The 20,390-nt window shown below is 36.6% G+C and overlaps 1 protein-coding gene across 1 annotated transcript in view; it reads right to left on the minus strand.

The window, feature by feature from the left end:
* The window catches only part of LOC126458053 (FERM, ARHGEF and pleckstrin domain-containing protein 1), a 761,742-nt gene that overhangs the window by 146,537 nt on the left and 594,815 nt on the right, over positions 1 to 20,390 (minus strand). Inside the window, exon 10 of the mRNA XM_050094851.1 lies at positions 11,815 to 11,918. Within this exon, the coding sequence (XP_049950808.1) occupies positions 11,815 to 11,918 (104 nt within the window). The remainder of the gene's footprint in view (positions 1 to 11,814; positions 11,919 to 20,390) is intronic.

A 20,390-nucleotide genomic window follows, 5' to 3' on the forward strand; every position in this document is an offset into this window, starting at 1 on the left:
TATTTACATACTAGCACAGGTTTCACTTCACAAGATTTTTTAGAACAGATTTTATGAAAACAGCTTTGAAAGCTTTGTCAAAATGATTTAATACCAGACAATGTAATAACTGTCACTCACTGCTCAGACTCTTAATTTTGTTAATGACTTGTAATGGCTTCAATGTGCTATAAGCACCTCAGCTTGTTCCTGTTCTGCATTTAAATCCATTTTTTAAACATATATTGCTGTTAATAATTTTAGTGAATATCTTGTACATTACAGAGAGGAAAGTGAAAGGACTATAGCTTTTTATGACTTGTCCAACTCCTTTCTATACCACTAAAACAATTATTTTATTCAGAATGAGATTTTCACTCGGCAGCAGAGTGAAAATCTCTTTCTGGAAACATACCCCAGGCTGTGGCTAAGCCATGTCTCCACAATATCCTTTCTATCAGGAGCACTAGTTCTGCAAGGTTCGCAGGAGAGCTTCTGTTAAGTTTGGAAGGTAGGAGATGAGGTACTGGCAGAAGTAAAGCTGTGAGGACCGGGCGTGAGTCATGCTTGGGTAGCTCAGTTGGTAGAGCACTTGCCCGCGAAAGACAAAGGTCCTGAGTTCGAGTCTCGGTCCGACACACAGTTTTAATCTGCCAGGAAGTTAAATTATTTTATTGTTGAACTTGCGATAAATTCTTTTACTCTACAGATATAATGTAAATAATTTTGCAAGTTCATTTTATATTATAGCATTGGTGCATAAATTTGTCATTTTTTTGTTCTGCAAGTTGGTTTTCTGGTTACTATGGGTCTATTTATTGATTATCATTTATTATTTGCAATTCACTTTCGCTATTTGAGTTAACATAATGTGTCATTTGGAGAAAGTGAACGGAGCTGTATACACTAGAAAAAGAAGTGTCATGTGAAGAAACTGGAACATCCTTCTGTTTGAGTTCAACAGACAGGTGATAGCAGCACAGACAGCCAGAAACATTTTTTCTGTGTATGGGGATAATGTTATTGGACAGAGCATGCCAAGAAAATTGTTCTCTCATTTGAAGGAGGATTGTTTTGACATTAGCGACTCTCCATGTTCAAGAAAACCTTTGCGATTCGATGAAGACTGTTTAAGCACATTAATCCACAATTATCCTTGTCAGTGTACTACAGAATTGGCAAATGTGATGAATTATGATCATTCTACTATTGTGCAACATATGTATGCATTGGTAGAAGTTCAAAAATCACATGTATGGGTACCGCATGCTCTAAGCCAAAATCACAAAAATCAGTGGGTGAACATATGTGTGTCTCTGCTTGCTCATCATCAATTGGTTAGTGAACAATACTGATCAGCCACTGTCATGAATGATGATGATGATGATGATGACAAAAACAACACAAACACCCAGTCCCATTATTATTTCTGCCTATCAGGTTTGAGACTAGTTCACAATTTGTGAATATTATTTGCCCTATTGCCCTACCTTTATGCGATTGAGTCTGGTACTCAAGATTAATTTTACCGATTACTGTTAGTAGCGAAGCCTTGAGTGGCTTCTCATTTAAATCTTATTTATACATTCTTTTATAAACTTAGGCTGAGTGATCTCAATTTAAAATCAAGCTCTGCACATTGCTACTTGTTCTTTGGCTCAGATTTGCATTTTACTTCATTATTTATGAGCAATAAAATAATATTTTCAGGTCTGCATTACACATTGTTTAATAGTAGTTAATTGGCTGTTCTGATTTCCTGTCTTTACAGGTGTTAACTGAACCATTAACAAAATATGTTTTCTGATGCTTGATGTATATTTTTGGGAACATGTCTTAACTAAAATGTTTTTGTCTGTTTTAGTTGCTACTGAAGTCATCTTGTGCCTTGTTGAATTTACATGGTGGTATAACCAATGAGGTCAAGGTTTGCACTATCTTAGCATTTCTAGTTTCAATTTAAAATTAAAATATTAAATATTTATTGGTCATTTCTTGCATTTATTTAAGCTTGATTTCACTTTTTTTTTCAAATCTAAAAAACAGCTTGGAGAAATTCTTATTTAATAAATTAATCTTTTCCTGAAAATGTGGTTTTTTTACTGGCTCCTTACCACTCCTAGCTCTTTGCCTGCTAAAAAATTTAAATGACAGAACTCAAAACCTGCCTACAATGCTGTGAAATGCACATGCCTGGATTTTAGCCCCAATACAGCACCCAATTACAACTTGACAAAAATTGTATTCATTTTGACTTTGCCCATCTGTCTGGGGTTCGGAGTGGAGTTACATGCAGTGGTACAAAGACCTTCAACAAGGTCCCCTCCAACATGAAGTAAGAAACTGGAAATCCTTATCAATAAAGTGAGATAATTTGATGTTATTACAGTCTACAATCAATTTTCCAGAAAATATCCTTATCAATAAAGCAATAATGTATTATTGTTACAGTTTTCAGATTAATTTTCCAAAAATAGTAATTAATGTATACTTTGACTGATTCCATATCCCTGAAGATTTTCCTTCTTGATGAGATCTACTGTACATGAACAACAAATGACAAATGTGAACTTCAAGATCTTTCAGAATTGACAGAGAGTTAACGGTCAACACAACTGGTAGCTTTTGATTAGCTCATCCAGCCACATTTCTACGATTTTTTCAGACTAATGACACATTATCAGCTTTGAGAAATCTGACAACTGTTTCCAACTATAGAGAACAGGAAAATGCACCAAACCTGAACACTACATTACTTCAGAAGAACAATGTGCCTTTTTGCTGAAGTGGTGGGATATGTTACAATACAACAAAAAACATGAGACACACACACACACACACACACACACACACACACACACACACACACACACACACACACAAAAGATTTGATCAAAATTATAAACAATGTCTAGCATTACAGTTATCAGCATAATAATTAAAACAATGTATGGAAAAAATTGGCCAGGTACAAGAAAGACTTATTTTTATTTATATATTTTTATATATGCTCGGAGAGTGGTGTGCTGACCACATGCCCCTCCGTATCTGCATCCATTGATGCCTAAGGGCTGAGGATGACACGACAGCCAATCGGTACCATTTCGAGAATGTTTTAACTTTAAGTTTGAAGTCGGATAATAAATGGCAAAAGGAATGTTTTTCATGTGGTAGATTTACATATTGACAAATTTCTGATTTATTTCCTTTACCTGTACTGTGAAACCTTGCTTCTAGCCAAATTTCATGATTCTAGGTCAATGGGTTTTAATAAGTGAGTTGTGTGTATCTACATATGTGACACAAATGACCATATCTTCTGATTGTTTTGTCTTAGAAGCTGTGACATAAATTTGAACTTGATTATGTCTATCTGTTCCTGAGGAAAAGCCATCTTAACAGTAAGAGAGTCAGCGTACAAATGACAATCTTTCTTTCTTCCCCCCCCCCCCCCATGTGAAATAATTACAGTCACAACTTCCAGACTTTTTCCTATGGTTGTACTGTGAAACTTTGCTTCCTGTCAAATTTTGTGAGTCTAGGCCAACAAGAAATACCCTACAGGTTTTGATGCGTTGAGTTTGTGAGTACCAAAGTATGCGACATAAATGACTATATCTTCTGACTGCATTGACTTCGAAGCTTCAAATTTTTACACCATTAAGGGATTGTAGACCTTAGTACGTGACATAAATTTCAATTTCATATCCCCACTCTTTCCTAAGAAAAAGGGTTTTTAACAATCAGACGGACAGGCAGACACGCAGGCAGATAGACAAACAAAGTGTTCTTAGAAGACAATGTTTCCCAGATTTTCTTGCACTATTACCCTGAGTGCCACCAAATCTTAGACAATACCCCCATCTACACCCTACCACCATTCCCCCCCCCCCCCCCCCCCCCACCATCACCAATGTCAGCACCTGACTAAACATCAGAATGAAAAAGAACTTTCTTTGAACACTTTTATTTTAAAAAATAGTGGAAGATGAATGACATTTTGTTTTCTGGAAGTTTTATTGAGTCAGAAACTAATGATCCAATGAGATAATTGGTAATGCTTATGACTAAAAACCATTTTTATACAGTATTTGAGTTGTTTTCAGCGAGTGCACATCATAAATCATGTTCCAGATCCATTCAGTTACTTGTTTTAACAACAATATTGTTATTCAGTCCTGGAATTTACAACTACTTGTTTTTATTTTCATTGCTATCATAATCAAAAATCACTTTTACATCTATAAATCTTGAATCCCACATTTCTTTTCCAAGTTTCATGGGTTGCATTCGAGGGGGTGGGGTGGGTTGGGGGAGAGAGGGGGAGGGAGAGAGAGAGAGAGAGAGAGAGAGAGAGAGAGAGAGAGAGAATTCCCAGTGCTAACCAGTAACAGTGAGGGTAGGCACTTGTTGCAATACACACTTCTCCTGTACTACTACTTTCCCTAGTGGCACTTCACCTGCACCTTCATTTAAATGAACCAAGTTAACACGTGTGGACTACACTTATTGTTTGTAAATCATTTGATTACTGGATTCCTCAATTTTGAACTAGGCTGTTAAGGCTTTGTGTCTGTCCATTCTAATAATAGTAGTAATAATAATAATAGTACTATGTACAGCATCAGAAAAGTCTTAGTAAACATGGGCTCTACAACAAGAGCTATAACTACTACTTCATCTTCAATACTGTGAAACAAATTTCTTTGCCTGCAAGCTCCTTGCTTTCCATGTTTTGGGAGGAGACAGTATGGACCCAAATAAGAAAAAACTCTTTAGTACTCACGGACTCTAAAGTACATAACTTAAACACCATAGGCGCTTGTTCAGTAGGAGAGAGGTGTTTCACACTAGCAAATATGAACCAGTACTCAGAGCTCATATGGTATGCACATTATAGCCTGTGTTTACGGGACTTCTTTTTCTTGTTTTGGTCCATACTACCACCTCTCAAAATGTGAAAAGCAAAGAGCTTGCAGTAGATGACATGTTTTTCACAGTATCAAAGATGAAGAAGTGCTGATAGCTCTTAAGGTATGCATTTTAGAGCCTATGTTTACTATTCCTTTCTTGCTTCAAATGATTGTTCCCGTCATATCCCTGAATATTGACCACTCCTCCTGGGACACTCTGCATACTGTTGTCATGCTGTCAATTAGTTTATTTATCTGTTTCAAAGTGAGCAATGAAGCAGTTTCTGGTCTACTGCACAAACTATCTATAACATGGAGAAGACATTTTCATGAGATATTACGCATTTGCTACATATATGTCTTGCTTTTGCCATGATCAATGTATGGTACAAAGCACAAAGCATGTGTGTGATAGGTGGACTCTGGGAGAAATCTGTGATCTCCATAATGCTAGCAACTGAGAAAAAAATAATTATTGATAACTTACATAGTCAATATTAATCTTACCAAATTGTGATAGTAGCACAGATCTTTTAAAAATAATTTAGTTTTGTGACAGAATCAGAATCAAACCCTTTTGTTTTTACCCCTCACAAAATTTCATTTTACCTCTCAGGGAGTAATCACCCCCAGGTTGGGAACCACTGCTACAAGAGTTTAATTTTTATTGATTACGATATGGAACGCTAAAAATGAATATTGCAAAAAAGGTCCTTGAGATTCACACTGAAAAACTTCACATAACCTTGAGAAAAACCTGTATGATTACAATGCTCATACAATAAGCTGTAGCACAGCAGGCTCCAGAGCTCACAACATTGTACGAAAATGATTGATGGGAGAAGTCTTTAAAATGTTGTTCAGGGAAGGCATCTGACCAAGAAAAAGTCAATTCATGTGCTTCATTACTGGAATTTAGCTTGAAGGAGACAGGAGTTGACATATTACTGGTTTTAAAAACTAAGATCCAAATGTAAGTCTAAGTTCTCTGAAGTCTCATATAGAATGGTGAATTAATTATGGTCTAATTACAGGAAGGGTACAATATGCCTTCTGTTCTATAACTGCTGTTTCAGAGGAGCAAACTACGGCCAGCACTAACTGTCACTTTCTCATTCATCCTACATTATTAATGACACCAACAAACAAAAATTAACAGTGCTCAGCACTAGCTTTCTATTTGTTCTGATTTATGGGTAGCTAACACAAAATAAAATTACAAAAGGAAAGAAAACAGGTAAGACTACAACACAGCAAACAAATTACAGATCACAGGAAGTAACTCCTGCAGGATGCTACAGGGTAAAAGATTCATACTACAAACAAACAACAGGTTGTGGCTAACCCATTTTCTGAAATACACTATCCCTAGGAGTGCTGTCCAGCAAGTTATACTGGGAACTCAGATGATAAAAGAAGTTTGAACAGGCCAAAACAACGAGATGAGTCATGGATTACTCATTTGTCAAGAATATGCCTGTAGATGGTTCTAGTCTGATGGGCAATTTCACATGAAGGGTCCTCCATAATAACCATGAAGCCAAAGAGCACACAAATACATTCAGAATTTCATTAATATAATTAGTGAAAAACAGTCAATAATATTCTTCTGGGATGTCACCTGTAAAATTCTGACGTTTAGGCATCTGAGGAAGGCGCCTTGCAACAGACGCCGAAATGTCGGAATTTTACAGATGATAATGCGGCCTCAAACCCAGAAGAATTTTACTGACTGTGACAATGGCCACGAGAGCCTACATTTACATTTAGTGAAAAATACTTGAAAATGGGCAACAATGTCTAACAGAGGTCATATAAAAAATCTGCTCATCAAGTGGTGTCAGAACACACACATAAAAGAAGATTGTAAATAGGCAAGCTTACAGAGCCAGTGGCTCCTCCTTCAGGCAGAAGGGTTGAAGGTGAAGGAAGCGGGTGAAGGAGGAGGACTGGAGAGGTCTAGAAAAAGGGACAGATTTTGGGAAAGTCACCCAGAACCACGGGTCAGGAGAGACATAATGCACGGGATGTGAAGGAAAGACTGGTTGTTTGGGACTGCATCGGACGAGATTTGAAAACCTGAGAGCTTAAAGGTGAAAGAAAGGAGAAGTTATTCAGATATTTCAGGAATTTTAACATGCCAGCCTCATCACAAGTCCATAGAGTAAAGATGTCATCAATGTATCTAAACCAAACCAGGGGCTTTCCTGGCATCGATAAGTCTTCAGCCCCTGGTTTGGTTTAAATACATTGATGACATCTTTACCGTATGCACTCATGGTGAGGCTGATCTGTTAAAATGCCTGGAATGTCTGAATACCTTCTCCAAATTAAATTTCACATAGTCCTATTCCGAATCCCACACCACTTTCCTTGATGTTGATCTCATCCTCACTGAAGGTCAGCTACACACTTCCGTCCACATTAAACCTATAAAGAAACAACAGTACTTACATTTTGACAATTGTCATCCTTTCCATGTAACACGTTCCCTCCCATGCAGCCTTGACATTCGAGACAAATGTATTTGTTCAGACGCACACTCTTTACAGCAATATACCACCATTCTCACCTCACCTCAGCCTTCAATGCACGTAATTACCCCACCAGCTTAGTTCAAAGGCAAATATCGCAGGCCATCTCACATCCAGTCCTGGTACTGCTGATCCCTCCAAAAAAAAATTCGAACCATGCCACTGGTGCGTTAGTATTATCCTGGTCTGGAATGTATTAATCAGCTACTTCGACAGGGCAATGACTTCCTAAAATCATGCCCTGAACTGAGATCGACTCTGTCTGAAATTTTGTCCACCACACCTAGAATAGCTTTTTGTCACCCTCCCAATCTCCACAATATTCTTGTCAGACCCTATCCTCCTCCTGCACCCATCTCCCTACCCCACCCCTATGACCATCCCTGCTGCAAGACTTGCTCTATGCACCTTCCTACCACAACCTATAGCAGCCCTGTAACTGCAAAATATATACTATCAAAGGGAGAGCCACCTGTGAAATGACACGTCATAAACCAGCTGTTATGGAAACATTTTTCAACCTTTTACATCAGCATGACTACCACCAAATTATCAATTAGGATGAATGGGTATAGGCAGAGGGTGTATACTGGCAACACACAATATTCTGTTGCAGAGCATGCTCTACAACATGACAGTCATGACCTCAGTGCCTGTTTCACTACACGTGCCATCTTGATTCTTCCCCCAGACACCAGTTTCTCAGAACTCTGCAGGTGGGAACTAACGCTACAACATGTCCTCGGTTCTCGCCACCCACCTGGCCTTAATCTACGTTAATTTCTCCCGTCTCAGCATTTCTTTACAGCAACTACTCTTTTCTTCACTCCATTTTAGTTTTCTACATCCTTCATTGTCTTACCTGTCTATTTTTCACCACCCCTCTCCCAACCCTTCTGCCTGAAGAAGGAATCACTGGTTCCGAAAGTTTGCCTAACTACACCCTTCTTTTGTATGCATGTTCTGCCACTGCTTGGTGAGTAGAGCTTTTATCTATTCAATTAAATTATTTTGGAAAAAGTTGATTCTCTATTTTTTACAGGAGGGTGAATTTTAAAAAATGAAGAATTCATCAGTTTTTGCAAAACAGATACATGTAACATGAAACTAAATGAAATGAAAAAATGTAAAAATGAGAAGCATGCAAATACGTTATCTCACATATGTTCCCAGTATGCTCAATTGGAGCACAAATAAGAAGCATACATAAGCTCAACCATTGACCCAATAAAGTCGTTAAGGAGATGTATACAAATAAAATGCACTATAAAGAGAAACTCCAATGAAGAAAACCGGATATAAGACAGTACTGTCAGTTTTAGAATCTAGAATGTGTTTCCTGTCACATGTCTCCCAATAAAATCACACCAATTAAATGAATGAAAACCACATCTTAACTCTGAAGGACACAAGAAAGGAATAAAAATATGTCAAAAAATGACCCAAAAAATAACTTAAATGTAGAATAAGCCACAACTGCAAATAATGTCCTCCACTGCTTCAGAGATATTCACAATGAAAGTTTCTGCACAAAGAAAGTTATCCCATTCCTAACCAGATCATCAACAAATTGACAGATGTGGATAAAATCTTCTGACCAATAAAGTCTAAGTGGTTAAGACTCAGATTATAAATCTAAAGACTTCAGATCCAATATTTTTCTGGCTCTTAGAAGAGGGGGAGTCATAGCTCTGCACTTTGTGTGAAAGCTTAGCACTTTATTATCCTTTTCTGAGAACCTATATGATGTTCAGTAACTCATCAGGTGAGTTACAATCTATGCTCGCACAATTACAATGAGTAAATTTAATGTTTAACTATAGAACACCTCCAGGCATAAAAATTACTCTTACATCAGGCAGTGGAGGAAAGACACCACAAATTATGCAGATCCCAGGAAAATGACAACTTATTTAAAATTGTACATAATGCTTGAAATCTAAAAGTACAGAAAGAAGCTGAATGTCTTATAATCACCACCGGTCTCTGAATTTCCCGTTCAGAAAAGGACATGTCACATGGTGAAAATCCAAGTTCTCCAACAATCCACTATCATAATCTTCCCACATTTAAAATCAAAAACTTATCCTTTCTTACACTCATCAGTACTGGAAGCATCAAATTTGTTTATAAAAAGAACCATATCTTAAGTTGTCTGTACACAAACTTTTTTTATTTATTCCGTGCAGGAGGACAATGGTTTAAATCCCCATCTGGCCATTCAGATTTAAGTTTTCTGTGTTTCCCTAAATTGCTCTTGGCAAATGCTGGGACAGTTCCTTTGAAAGGGGTATGGCCAATTTCCTTCCCTGCCCTTTCCTAATCTGAGCTTGTGCTCCTTCTCTCATGCCCCATTGTCAACAAGGCATTAAATGCTAATATTTACTCCTTCCTTCCTTTTAACCATGGATTGTTAGCTACTGGATAATACTGACAGATACACTGCAATTTCTCATGCAAAGTATATCTTTCTGTCTATATTCAATTAGCTACAAATGGTTTGTACTTTAAGACACACCTTCTCTTTTTTTACACTAGCAGGATTCTTATGCTGTTGGAGTAAAAATGAAAGGGACAACTTTCAGGGCACAGTAGATATCAAATTTCTAAAGCATTATGTCAACGTGCCACACCTCAGAATCAACTCAAATACAGCAGTAATTATGTAAATAGTTCCTTATTTAGCTGATGATCGTTTTTGGTGCCCAAAAGCTCCTACCACCAATAAAGGCAGTTGCAAATCCTTGCAAAGAAGAACAATACAAAGCTTTAGCCAACTTTCGTTTGGTAGGAGAGTGCTTGAAGAGACAACCTGAGCACATACTAAGTGGAAAAATGTAAATGGACCAGCTAGTAAGAGCCTTCATCACTCAAAAAATAGTTTGTGAAAACCAAGGACATTCAGTTTACTGTGAATTCTTCCACAACAAATAAACATGAAATGCAAGCTATTGAAGTTTGGCTGTCCTTAAAATGTATTTTCACTACTTCTGAAACAAGTCATTCGAGTTTACGCTACTGTCTGTTCCCAAACATTACTTTCTATTTAAAAATAAGTAGTTTTCCAAACCAACAAACCACAGTGATACTGACAAACATAAAGTTATACATGGGGTTAAACTGCATCATTACCCTTAGACTATACACAAACTCAAATTTACTCCATAACAGCCTTTAGCAGTACCAGCAACAAAAGAAGAAGTAACAAGGCCAGTACCGTAACTGAAATATTATACATCATCACTACACATATATAATCATTCTATAGACACAAATTTGAAACATATGGCGAAAAAAATTTTTAAAAGTAACTAGTATGAAAATATATTCAGGAGTCACATTATAAATACAATAGTGTCGTACTGTTAAATACAGTATGCATTTTAGTGCCTAACCTGGCACAAATTATTAATTTGATAATGAAAGCAATTTTAGTGTGAATTAGTTGTCATGCCAATTAAGCACGGCACTCAAGCACTGCAGGACACACAACTAGCCCCACAAACAGTAGCACCTCTGAATTCACAATTACTCCTGCAACAATATTGGCTGATTGTTATCTGAGTATTTTCCCGATTCTGAGATCAAGATCTATAACATACTGTATGCCTTCCTATGCAATTTACCTCAAATACTAATAGTCTGTTTTTTAATGGTATTCTCTCCTCATTTCCTAGATGATCCTGAATGTAAGATTGTTTAAGGTTACTAAGTAATAATGCTATTTTGTAACAATAGAAAATGTCAGAATGAACAGACTTCATTAATGTCACGTAGTTATGTTTAGGTATTACTACTTTCTCTTCTAGAAAATTCTACAGAAACCTCTCCGTGATTATCAAGGCAGCGGTGAGAGAACAATTTTTTCAGAGCAGATAAATATAAGTAAAAACTGTGTATGAATATTCACAAGACACAACCAAAAAATGCAAAAAGAAAAAAAGAAATTCATTTCCCTTCAATAGTCAACAGTATTCATAGATAAAACATGCTTAAAATGTAAAGGTAACAACTGAGAAAATAAAAAGTAACAAAACATGAATCAGATGAAAAACACTTCTTTACAGACCATGAAAGGAAGGTAACAGTCAAATAACCTATCTGCTAAAGCTATGTATTAATGTAACAGATGCATTCACTTGAAAATAAAAGTAATACAAGCATTCATGAACTACATACATATACTGACACAATGTAAATTATTACATTCACAAAATGATGCAATGAACCACATAAAAACATTCAAGGATTAAAGTAAGTAAGTAAAATTTCAGGATTTAAACACAAACATTAAACAAAAATTCTGATAGTATGTGGGGACATACTGGATACCTGTTGAGAACAGGGATATCATTAGTGTTAATTGAAACATGCAGTGTGGCACCTACCGACAGCATTATCCCCCAGTGGTAACAAAGGATGAGCTGATAAACTGGTCCCCACGTTCACTACACTCGAGTGGACCGAGCTCGAATGTCGGAACGACTGAGACCTGGGGACGAGAAGAGGAAGGGAATAAGCAGCACGCATGCCACCAGTTCATACTAGGTGCCCACATACACATTATAGAAGCTCTCTGCTTCTGTTCTACATTTTTCTTTTCAAGAAGAAATTTCAAACTTTGCATGCTTTTTACTGGTAATCTTTTGCACAGAACCGGAACTAACAAGTGCTCTCAGTTTTCAACAAAAAAGTGCAATTAGAACAACCTGTCAAGAGCAAGGACAGCTTTTATAAATGGGCATTACAGAATTAAGTAAAAATGTACATAATCTATTACTTTAATACAAATTTTACATTCTGATGTACAGGCTAGATTGATGCACATTTATCTGTTTAACTCAGAGGGCACATACATGCAACCAATAGTCTTGACAAATTAACTAATAGAGCATAAATAAATAGAGTAGCTTCTCAGCTGATGTAAGTATCTTTTCCAATTTCTGGCAAAGAGCATAAAGCATAAATACCTACAGGCCACCTACAAATCAGAAAAGTAGCAGCAATACATATTTATCTTCTGAAAATCTTTAATTTGCCGAACTTCAGTAAATCAAATGGCAGTAAATATTCAAAATACATTGCTATTATCGCGCTACTGATATTTGAAAGTTTCTTTATATATTCAGACATGGTGTAATTGAGATGATAATTTTGGCACTGTCTGTTGCTGTGCTTGAGTGACATCCAAATGGCATGACAAAACTAAGAATACAAAATTGGGCCCCTGGATCTACTGATCACACTAGCTACAGCTATTACCGAAGACTAATTGTGCTTATCTATATTACTTAAAGCAGAGTTCAACTTTTGGTGAATAAATAAATTATATATTGGTACTCAAATGTAAAAGCATTACTTTCAACCATCCCCCCCCCCCATTCAATAGCACACTAATTAGTCACAATGACATTTCTTATGATTTAAGAGTTATTTTCTGTCATAAAAAATGACAAAAAAATCATATTTTTCAGCTATTCAGTTATAAAAATTGCATCTGAATCCATTCAGATCCTAGGACCTTTTATATACTACTGTGAAAACTGCCACCTGCAAATTCTGCAGAACACAATGTTTCGGAAAACCACCCACAATGACAATCATAATTTCCTTTAATCACAAAAACCACATACTGGGTTAAAGTAATGTAGTTAAGAGCTACACGAATTTGAGTTCTAACATTAAATGATAAATGCAAAAGTTTTCTATTCATAAGATAAATTGCTTAATCACAATCAAAATAACAACACCAATTATTATGATTGTTGCTGTTACTATTTACAAAGTAAACATTTTGTGGACTTGCATTTAATTATGTTTTTATTCATTTTAGGAAAAGGGGAATAGAAGAGTTACTACACGTATTTGGCACTTAAAAATGCAATGATGAAATGAAATCTAGCTTTGCCCCAAGCATATAAATAACAGAAAGCAGATCCCAGAGTCACTCTTCACTCGATTGTACACTACACACTGAATCCCGCAGTGCTATGTTCTGAGTCTCTTGATGGAGGTGGTTTACTGGTGCTTTCCTATTACCTCTCAATGAACTGTGATTATGTACCTTTGCCACATAGACGACTGTGGTGAGTATTCGTTCAGTGCAGTGTCGTATTTGTATTGTTGTTAAAGAAGGGCACAGAAATTAAGAGGTGTGAGAGAGGATAACTTAATGCAACTCCATAACCCACCCCTCTTGAATAAGACCAAGGTGCACATCTAGCTTAACGTCCCCATCTGGTGACACATTATCAGTATGCTGGTGACCCCTACTCCATGAGAGACTACAAACGGCCTTGGCATTTGCCCCATAACAATGGCACACAATCTAGTGACCAGCAATTGCAAGTCAGGTCCTCTCAACCAAATTTTGGTGACTGAAATTTCTGCTACCATTAGAATTCAAACCAAACTCTAGAGTGGACGCTAGGATGTGTTAGCAAGATTAGCTACAGAAGCTGTATTTGTTAATTCAAAATGAATCAGTTGTTGAAGCACGAGTTATAACTTTTGGATGAATATGTTTTCCACTTTCTCTTCTCTGCTTTGACGAATGAACCATATAATAACCAAGCAAATGTATGGCGTTTCCTTTATATTCCCCTTAGTATACAAGCACAAACTTATAAAACTGACATTGGTGTAAATGACATTAATTACTGAAGTGACAATGACCTTACAATGAAAATAGATGTGTTCGAAATTGCTCTGTGGTGCAACATAAAGCCAGAAAACATATGTTTACTTACCATACAGATAGGCACTAACAGGTGAACAGTATCACTCTGATGAACAAACTGACTGCTGGCTTTTGGAAACTCAAGTTTCTTTACATGTAAGAATGGAAAAAAGAGTGGGAAGGGTAACGAAAAAAAATTTTTTTATTTTATTATACAAGGAAATCATCCAGTAGAGTTGCTCATGAAAAAGAACAATACACAATGAAACAGACAGTAACAATGTGTTTGTTCACTGATTATATCTCATTCTATCCCATTGAAATTCTCTTTGTTCATGTCCAGAATGACTTTTCTGCACAGTATTGCGAAAATTTCCTTACCACCACATACTTTTTTCAGCACTTATGACAACTTCCTAAACTTTGTCTCTCTTTTTATTCATGACCTGGAGCCATTTTTGTTTCCTCCAGCACCTATAGTTTTCCCTTACCTTTTCTTACTTTTCACCTCTTCCTTTGCCTCAATGGTACCGTAAACTTATCAGCTTCAGAAACATTTTATTGTTTGTCAGTCTTTTCAGTCATTTCTGGAAAACATTATTTTGTCTCTCTTTGAACTACTGTAAGTCAAATGCTGCTTTTTAATCTGCTGAGATGATATTTCTTCCATTGTCAGCTAGTGCAAGTTTCATTTTAGGCTATTGTTTACAGTCAGAATATTCTATATATACAATAATTGTCTTCTAGTTGCTGCCACTTCAGTTTCACCGTTTAAGTAATTTTTTCCCTTATATTCTTTTGTCTCTAATATCCCCCCCTCCCCAAATTTTTTGCCAATTTATAAATGGCCTAGTTTTTACAGTCATATTCAAATAGTAAACATATTCTAATCAGTAATTTTTCCTTGCTATAAAACAAGAAAGGGATTGAAAGATTGTGAGAAGTAAACCAAACACATAGCAAAATGTCAACCTTGTACTATGTGAAGGTGATATAAAACACATAAAAACACTATGTGCATGTAAAATTGTTAAGAGCACTGTGTCGTGTGTTGGAATAAAGCAATAAACTGTCACGTTTATGTACAGCAAACACTACTAGTGAAAACAAATATAGTGCAGCTGTTTTATCTTGATCTCCTTGTATCTTTCATAAAATAAACTCTCAAATTCGCCCTTTTCTAATTCGACCAATACCTTCTTCTCCTACACACTCCATTCAAAAGTTTTTTTCATTTTCCTTGCCTTAGTGCGACAGCCCAAAGTGGAATGGTATTCGCCATGAGAAAAATTGTCCCACTACCTCAATTACAAAACAATGATAAGTCATTAATATTGCATTAGTATGAGCGCATATTTATGTTTCAGATCTAAAATGGAGAAGTGAAATGAATACAGACATTAAAGTGTAACAGCAAGGCATAAACTCAGTAGAAAATCATCACATGCAATAGAGAAGTCGGCTGCCAAGATATACAACGAAAGCCATCCACTACAAAACAACTATTGTTAAAAATGCTAAAATGTCATTCTTTTATCAACAATAAATGATTTCATATTGTTTTAGTATTGGCTCAGGTGCAGAGTAGTTGAGCTTTTGGTATTGAGCTGACCACAGTTTCAGTTGAGATATTGATCCAGATCTGTCTGAAGCAACAAACACCTAAGGGGTGAGTCAACTTTATAGGGTTCTTTAAAGACATGCAAAATCAGTGATAAATTCTGGTCTATGGAGTATGTTCAATTATAATTTAATGGAGTTCTGAACATTGGTAATTTTACAGAACGGTATAGTAACCGAATTTGACTAAGATTTTAGCATTTGAACACAAGACTAAGCAAAGAATAAAAGTTGCACTAATCTTTAATGATCACATAAGGATTATAATTTTAGGAGTAACTCAGGGTGGGTCAAAGAAAGATCAAATGAAACTAGAGGAATATCCAATAGTTGTTTGATACAGTGTAGTTTGCATTGCAAATCATCGGCTGTAAAGAGCAGTGTCTGCTGGTCTTATGGTTGGATAACTCTACCATTTGCCTTTAGAGCTTGAATTACTCTTAATGCTGTGTAAGTAATAGGGACCATTCATTAGTAGCTGGACATTTGAAGAGCCTCCTAGGAGCCTGTTTAGTCAAATTCCCTATCTTTTCTATGAATTTATGCAACAATTTAAAATAATGAAAGGAATTTTTAGTCACTCTTATTGTGTTAAATGTAACATCATTTGGATAAGTACAGTAGCTAGCAGCCAACACCTGGAAAGGATGAGTTTTGCAACCTTTAATAAAGCAGTGATGGCAGTTCAAGTGATAGGATTGTGGGCAACACACTAGACTCAGTTTCAGTGAATGTGCTGACCAGCTGACAAATGCATTTCATTTGTATAAAAGAATACTGTTTCTCATTTTTATTGTAGCTGGATTTAGTCAAAATGTTGTGGATTTCCATTCAATTCGTAACATAGTGGTAATAGAAAAAAGAATTTCATCACTATCATCACTTTGTGTGTGTGTGTGTGTGTGTGTGTGTGTGTGTGTGTGTGTGTGTGTGTGTGTTCAGATTGAACACTGCAGAATTTGCCTTGTCAGTAGTGTTAGCATCATGACTTGATCTTAGGTGCCTGGACTGGTACTGTGACATAACACTGAAATGCAAGTGTCAGTGTGTGTTACAGTTGAACAAAGACAACATGAGTCTGGACAAGATGACCAGGACTTTACTCATAAAACTGTTTTATCAACAGCAATGGTGCTGCTGTTGTTCACAAGTATAAAAGCATTAAAGAATATGGGGAAGTCCTCTTTCTGCACCGAGGTTGAAGAACATGATTCATAAGTTCAAATTAACTGGCGATCTGGGAATAGTTCCTGGGAGAGGATAACAGGCAATTGTGCCACGAGTGGTTGAAGAAGTTACTGTTGCCTTGGCTGAGAATGTTGGACACAATGTGTGATCTTCAAGCGTGCACGAACTATGTCATGACAGCTGAATATTCCATGGTCCACCATTTGAAAAGTACTATGAAAAATTTTGAAAGAGTATCTCCAGTGTGGTTCCAGGATGTTGTGGCAACAGATGATCATCCCACTGAGTAATGTTTTTAGCCTGAAACGTAAATATTGTTTGCAATTAGCAATGGTACCATCTCATGTGGAGAATAAACTGTGTTTCTTTGAAATATTTATTTGTTATTTCACTTCTGCATGTCCTCACAAATGTTCCACAAAGTTTCATTGTCCTACAATTATCCGTTTTTCATGAGGCCCTCTGAAGTAGCAAAAGTTTAATTATAACCATCCTGTTCATTTAAAAAAAATACAGAATCAATTTCATTTAACTGAAAGAAGGAGATGAATATATCAAAGAAATATTGACTGCAATCAAATAAATGAAAAGATTTTTTCAGAAGATATGTATGTAAAGTTAGAGGAATTTCTTCCAGGAGGTAATATTAATGATAAATTTTCAGCTATAAGTGCATAAGTATATCATCTGTAAACGAAAGAAAATACACATGATCACATCAAAATCTATTCTATTGCAGTTAAATTCACAGACTACTAATGTAGTATGGTAATACAACTGTTAATTATTCATTTATGTCATATGCCTACAGTAATTCAGTCCTAAGCACATATGATCCCTGGACTTACAAATACGAATATACATAAATTAATTATCAAAGCTAGAAGTAACCCTCCTATCAAGAGGAACATCTAAGGGATTTGTAACTAACATCTGAACTAAATCAGAGCTACCACACACAAAGAGCTAGAGGATAGTTACAAGAGTCACTGCAATATGTTCCTCCCTATCATCTTAGAATACCGTAGTACATAACATTGTGGCATATGTCAAATGCTCTCCAACCACATTCCATTTCCAAATTCAAAAGCTAGTGTAACAATCCAGTTTGGTTATGAAAGGTGAATGCCATTTCAGTTGACATTTTTTATACTCGAGAATCAGTTCAGTAATTAGAGGAAGTGAGAGCGGAGTGTGCATGTGCCCACCCACCTACACACAGACAAACACACACACACAAACACACACACACACACACACACACACACACACACACACACACACACACCAGTGTAATAAAGAAGTGGTGAAAATTAGACAGATACATTGTATCAGATAACACTAGATAAGCAAAGAATAAAATCATCACAGAAATATATAGAAAATGGGAGGCGGGAAAAATCAATAGCTTGATCAAAAGGGTGGCAGAGAATGAATACTATCGAAATTGCCCTGCACTGACAATGCTGTCATTAGAAATGCAGCACAATCTCGGACTGCACAAAGATGATGAAGGAATTCTAAAATGTCATTTCCAAAAGAATCATCTCGGCAGTAGCCTTAACTGATTTTGCAAAACGATGTAATACCTGGATGGCCAGATGGGAACCTGAATCTTGTTACTCTGAGACGTGCATCTGATGCATTAATCATTGTACTGTCTGCCTGTTTTGTAGTCAAAGACCTACAATATTTCCCTCTAATACTGCCTGTTCTGTTATCTGCTCAAGACATCTACCTGACACATTAACAATTATTTCACAACACTGCTACCTTTAGAGCCAGTAATGTGTGTGTAGTTTTTCCCTGTGAACAGTATACAAATTAGTCATTCCATACCAGTATTGAATGCTCAGGGTATTATGATCTTTTGAGTTTAGTTAATCTTATGAAATTCCGGTCCAATTTTTTCAAATGACATCAGATGATGTTCCCCACTTTTTCATATATCTGCACAATAATCTGTTGTACAGTTGTGAAACTTAAGCTCCTCCAGCATACAAAGTGTTCAGACGACTAATGGGAATGCAGCCAGGTGATGTGTTCTACAGTTGTGGAAGATGTCACCCAGCTGCATTCTCATAAGTTATTTGAATGTTTCACCATGAGTAGCCATATTCACAGACAACAAATAAAATGTACCACAGCTGTAACACATGAAGAAAAGATTATCTCTGCTGCAAATTAGAAACTCTATACCAGCTCTGAAAGATACAAACAAATAATATGCCAAACTTCTCTTCACTGCTGACATAAGGTGGTGCAGGGAGCAAAGGAAGTGAGCTCCACCCAATACATACGCAGCCACAGGGAAAGGAGCTGTGCAGGGGGAGCAAGCTCCACATTCCTCGTGTAATGCTGGCACTACCCATGTGCTTTGTTGTTTGTATCGAGTTTCAGCATGAAAGTAGATGTGACACATGCAAATTACTAAAGTTATTCTGAAAAGTCACAGGTGACACTTGCAATGGGCTAAGAAATTCTTCATCACTTGCTTTGAAACAAACAAGCTACTAGTGTAACATGACATTCATGACGACTGCTATAATGCTATACCAAAGCATAGTTATTGTTAGATGTGTAGCATACACAAAACATTTCTCAAGAAACTGTTTGTGAATAGTTTTTTCCATCTTCTGTAGATTATTCGTTTTGTTTCCTGCTTTGCTTTGAAGAGGTATGTTTAGGCATAACATTATCTAAAAACAAATTATAATACATTTCCAGGAAAAAATTTTCCATCAGCAATATTTGACTGCAAAGATGAGGAAAGCTCGTGGGATCAAACTCTTTAAAGATTTTGTGCCAGCAGCCTGCAGTCAAATCAAATCTCTCCATAGTCATTCATGCAGAGGGACAGCATGTGATACTGTTATTCATTTTCTGCCCACTGAATTGTGAGCTTCAGCTGTCATGGGGTATGTATTGTCATGTAATTACACACTCCCTTCCTTTTATCCCATACTCATCTGTAACGATGCAAAAGCAACACTTCAATGGACTCATCACTGTCACCCAAACAAACAGAAACACACTTGACACCTCATGACAGATCGGAATACAGCAAAAGTTAAACACTTCTACTAAAACCACAGACAGCAATTCTGTTTTACTGCACTGTTCGTAACACTCAAGTGGTTGAGTGCGACACTTGCGCTAGAACCTTGAACCGTAGTTCTGGTTCGCAGCAATGTAATGTGACTCCATCTGGCTCCAAATAATTTCAGCCTGTGATAACCTAGAGTTTTACTGTACTGAAGATGGTAATAACTGGAGTTAGACACCCTTGTTTCATACTGCAATAATAAGTGTTATGACATTTGTGCAATGCAGACTGATTGGTTGGTTGGTTGGTTGAGGGTTAGGGACTACAATCCAGAAAAATATTTGAACTGACTTCTTCAATTTCTTATGCATGAGGCACCTTATCTTATTTCTCTAGCCTCTCCTTGCCTAGCATGTGTTCCTATCTCCAGC

The sequence above is a fragment of the Schistocerca serialis genome, chromosome 2 (genome assembly GCF_023864345.2).
Source record: "Schistocerca serialis cubense isolate TAMUIC-IGC-003099 chromosome 2, iqSchSeri2.2, whole genome shotgun sequence".
Taxonomy (NCBI): domain Eukaryota; kingdom Metazoa; phylum Arthropoda; class Insecta; order Orthoptera; family Acrididae; genus Schistocerca; species Schistocerca serialis.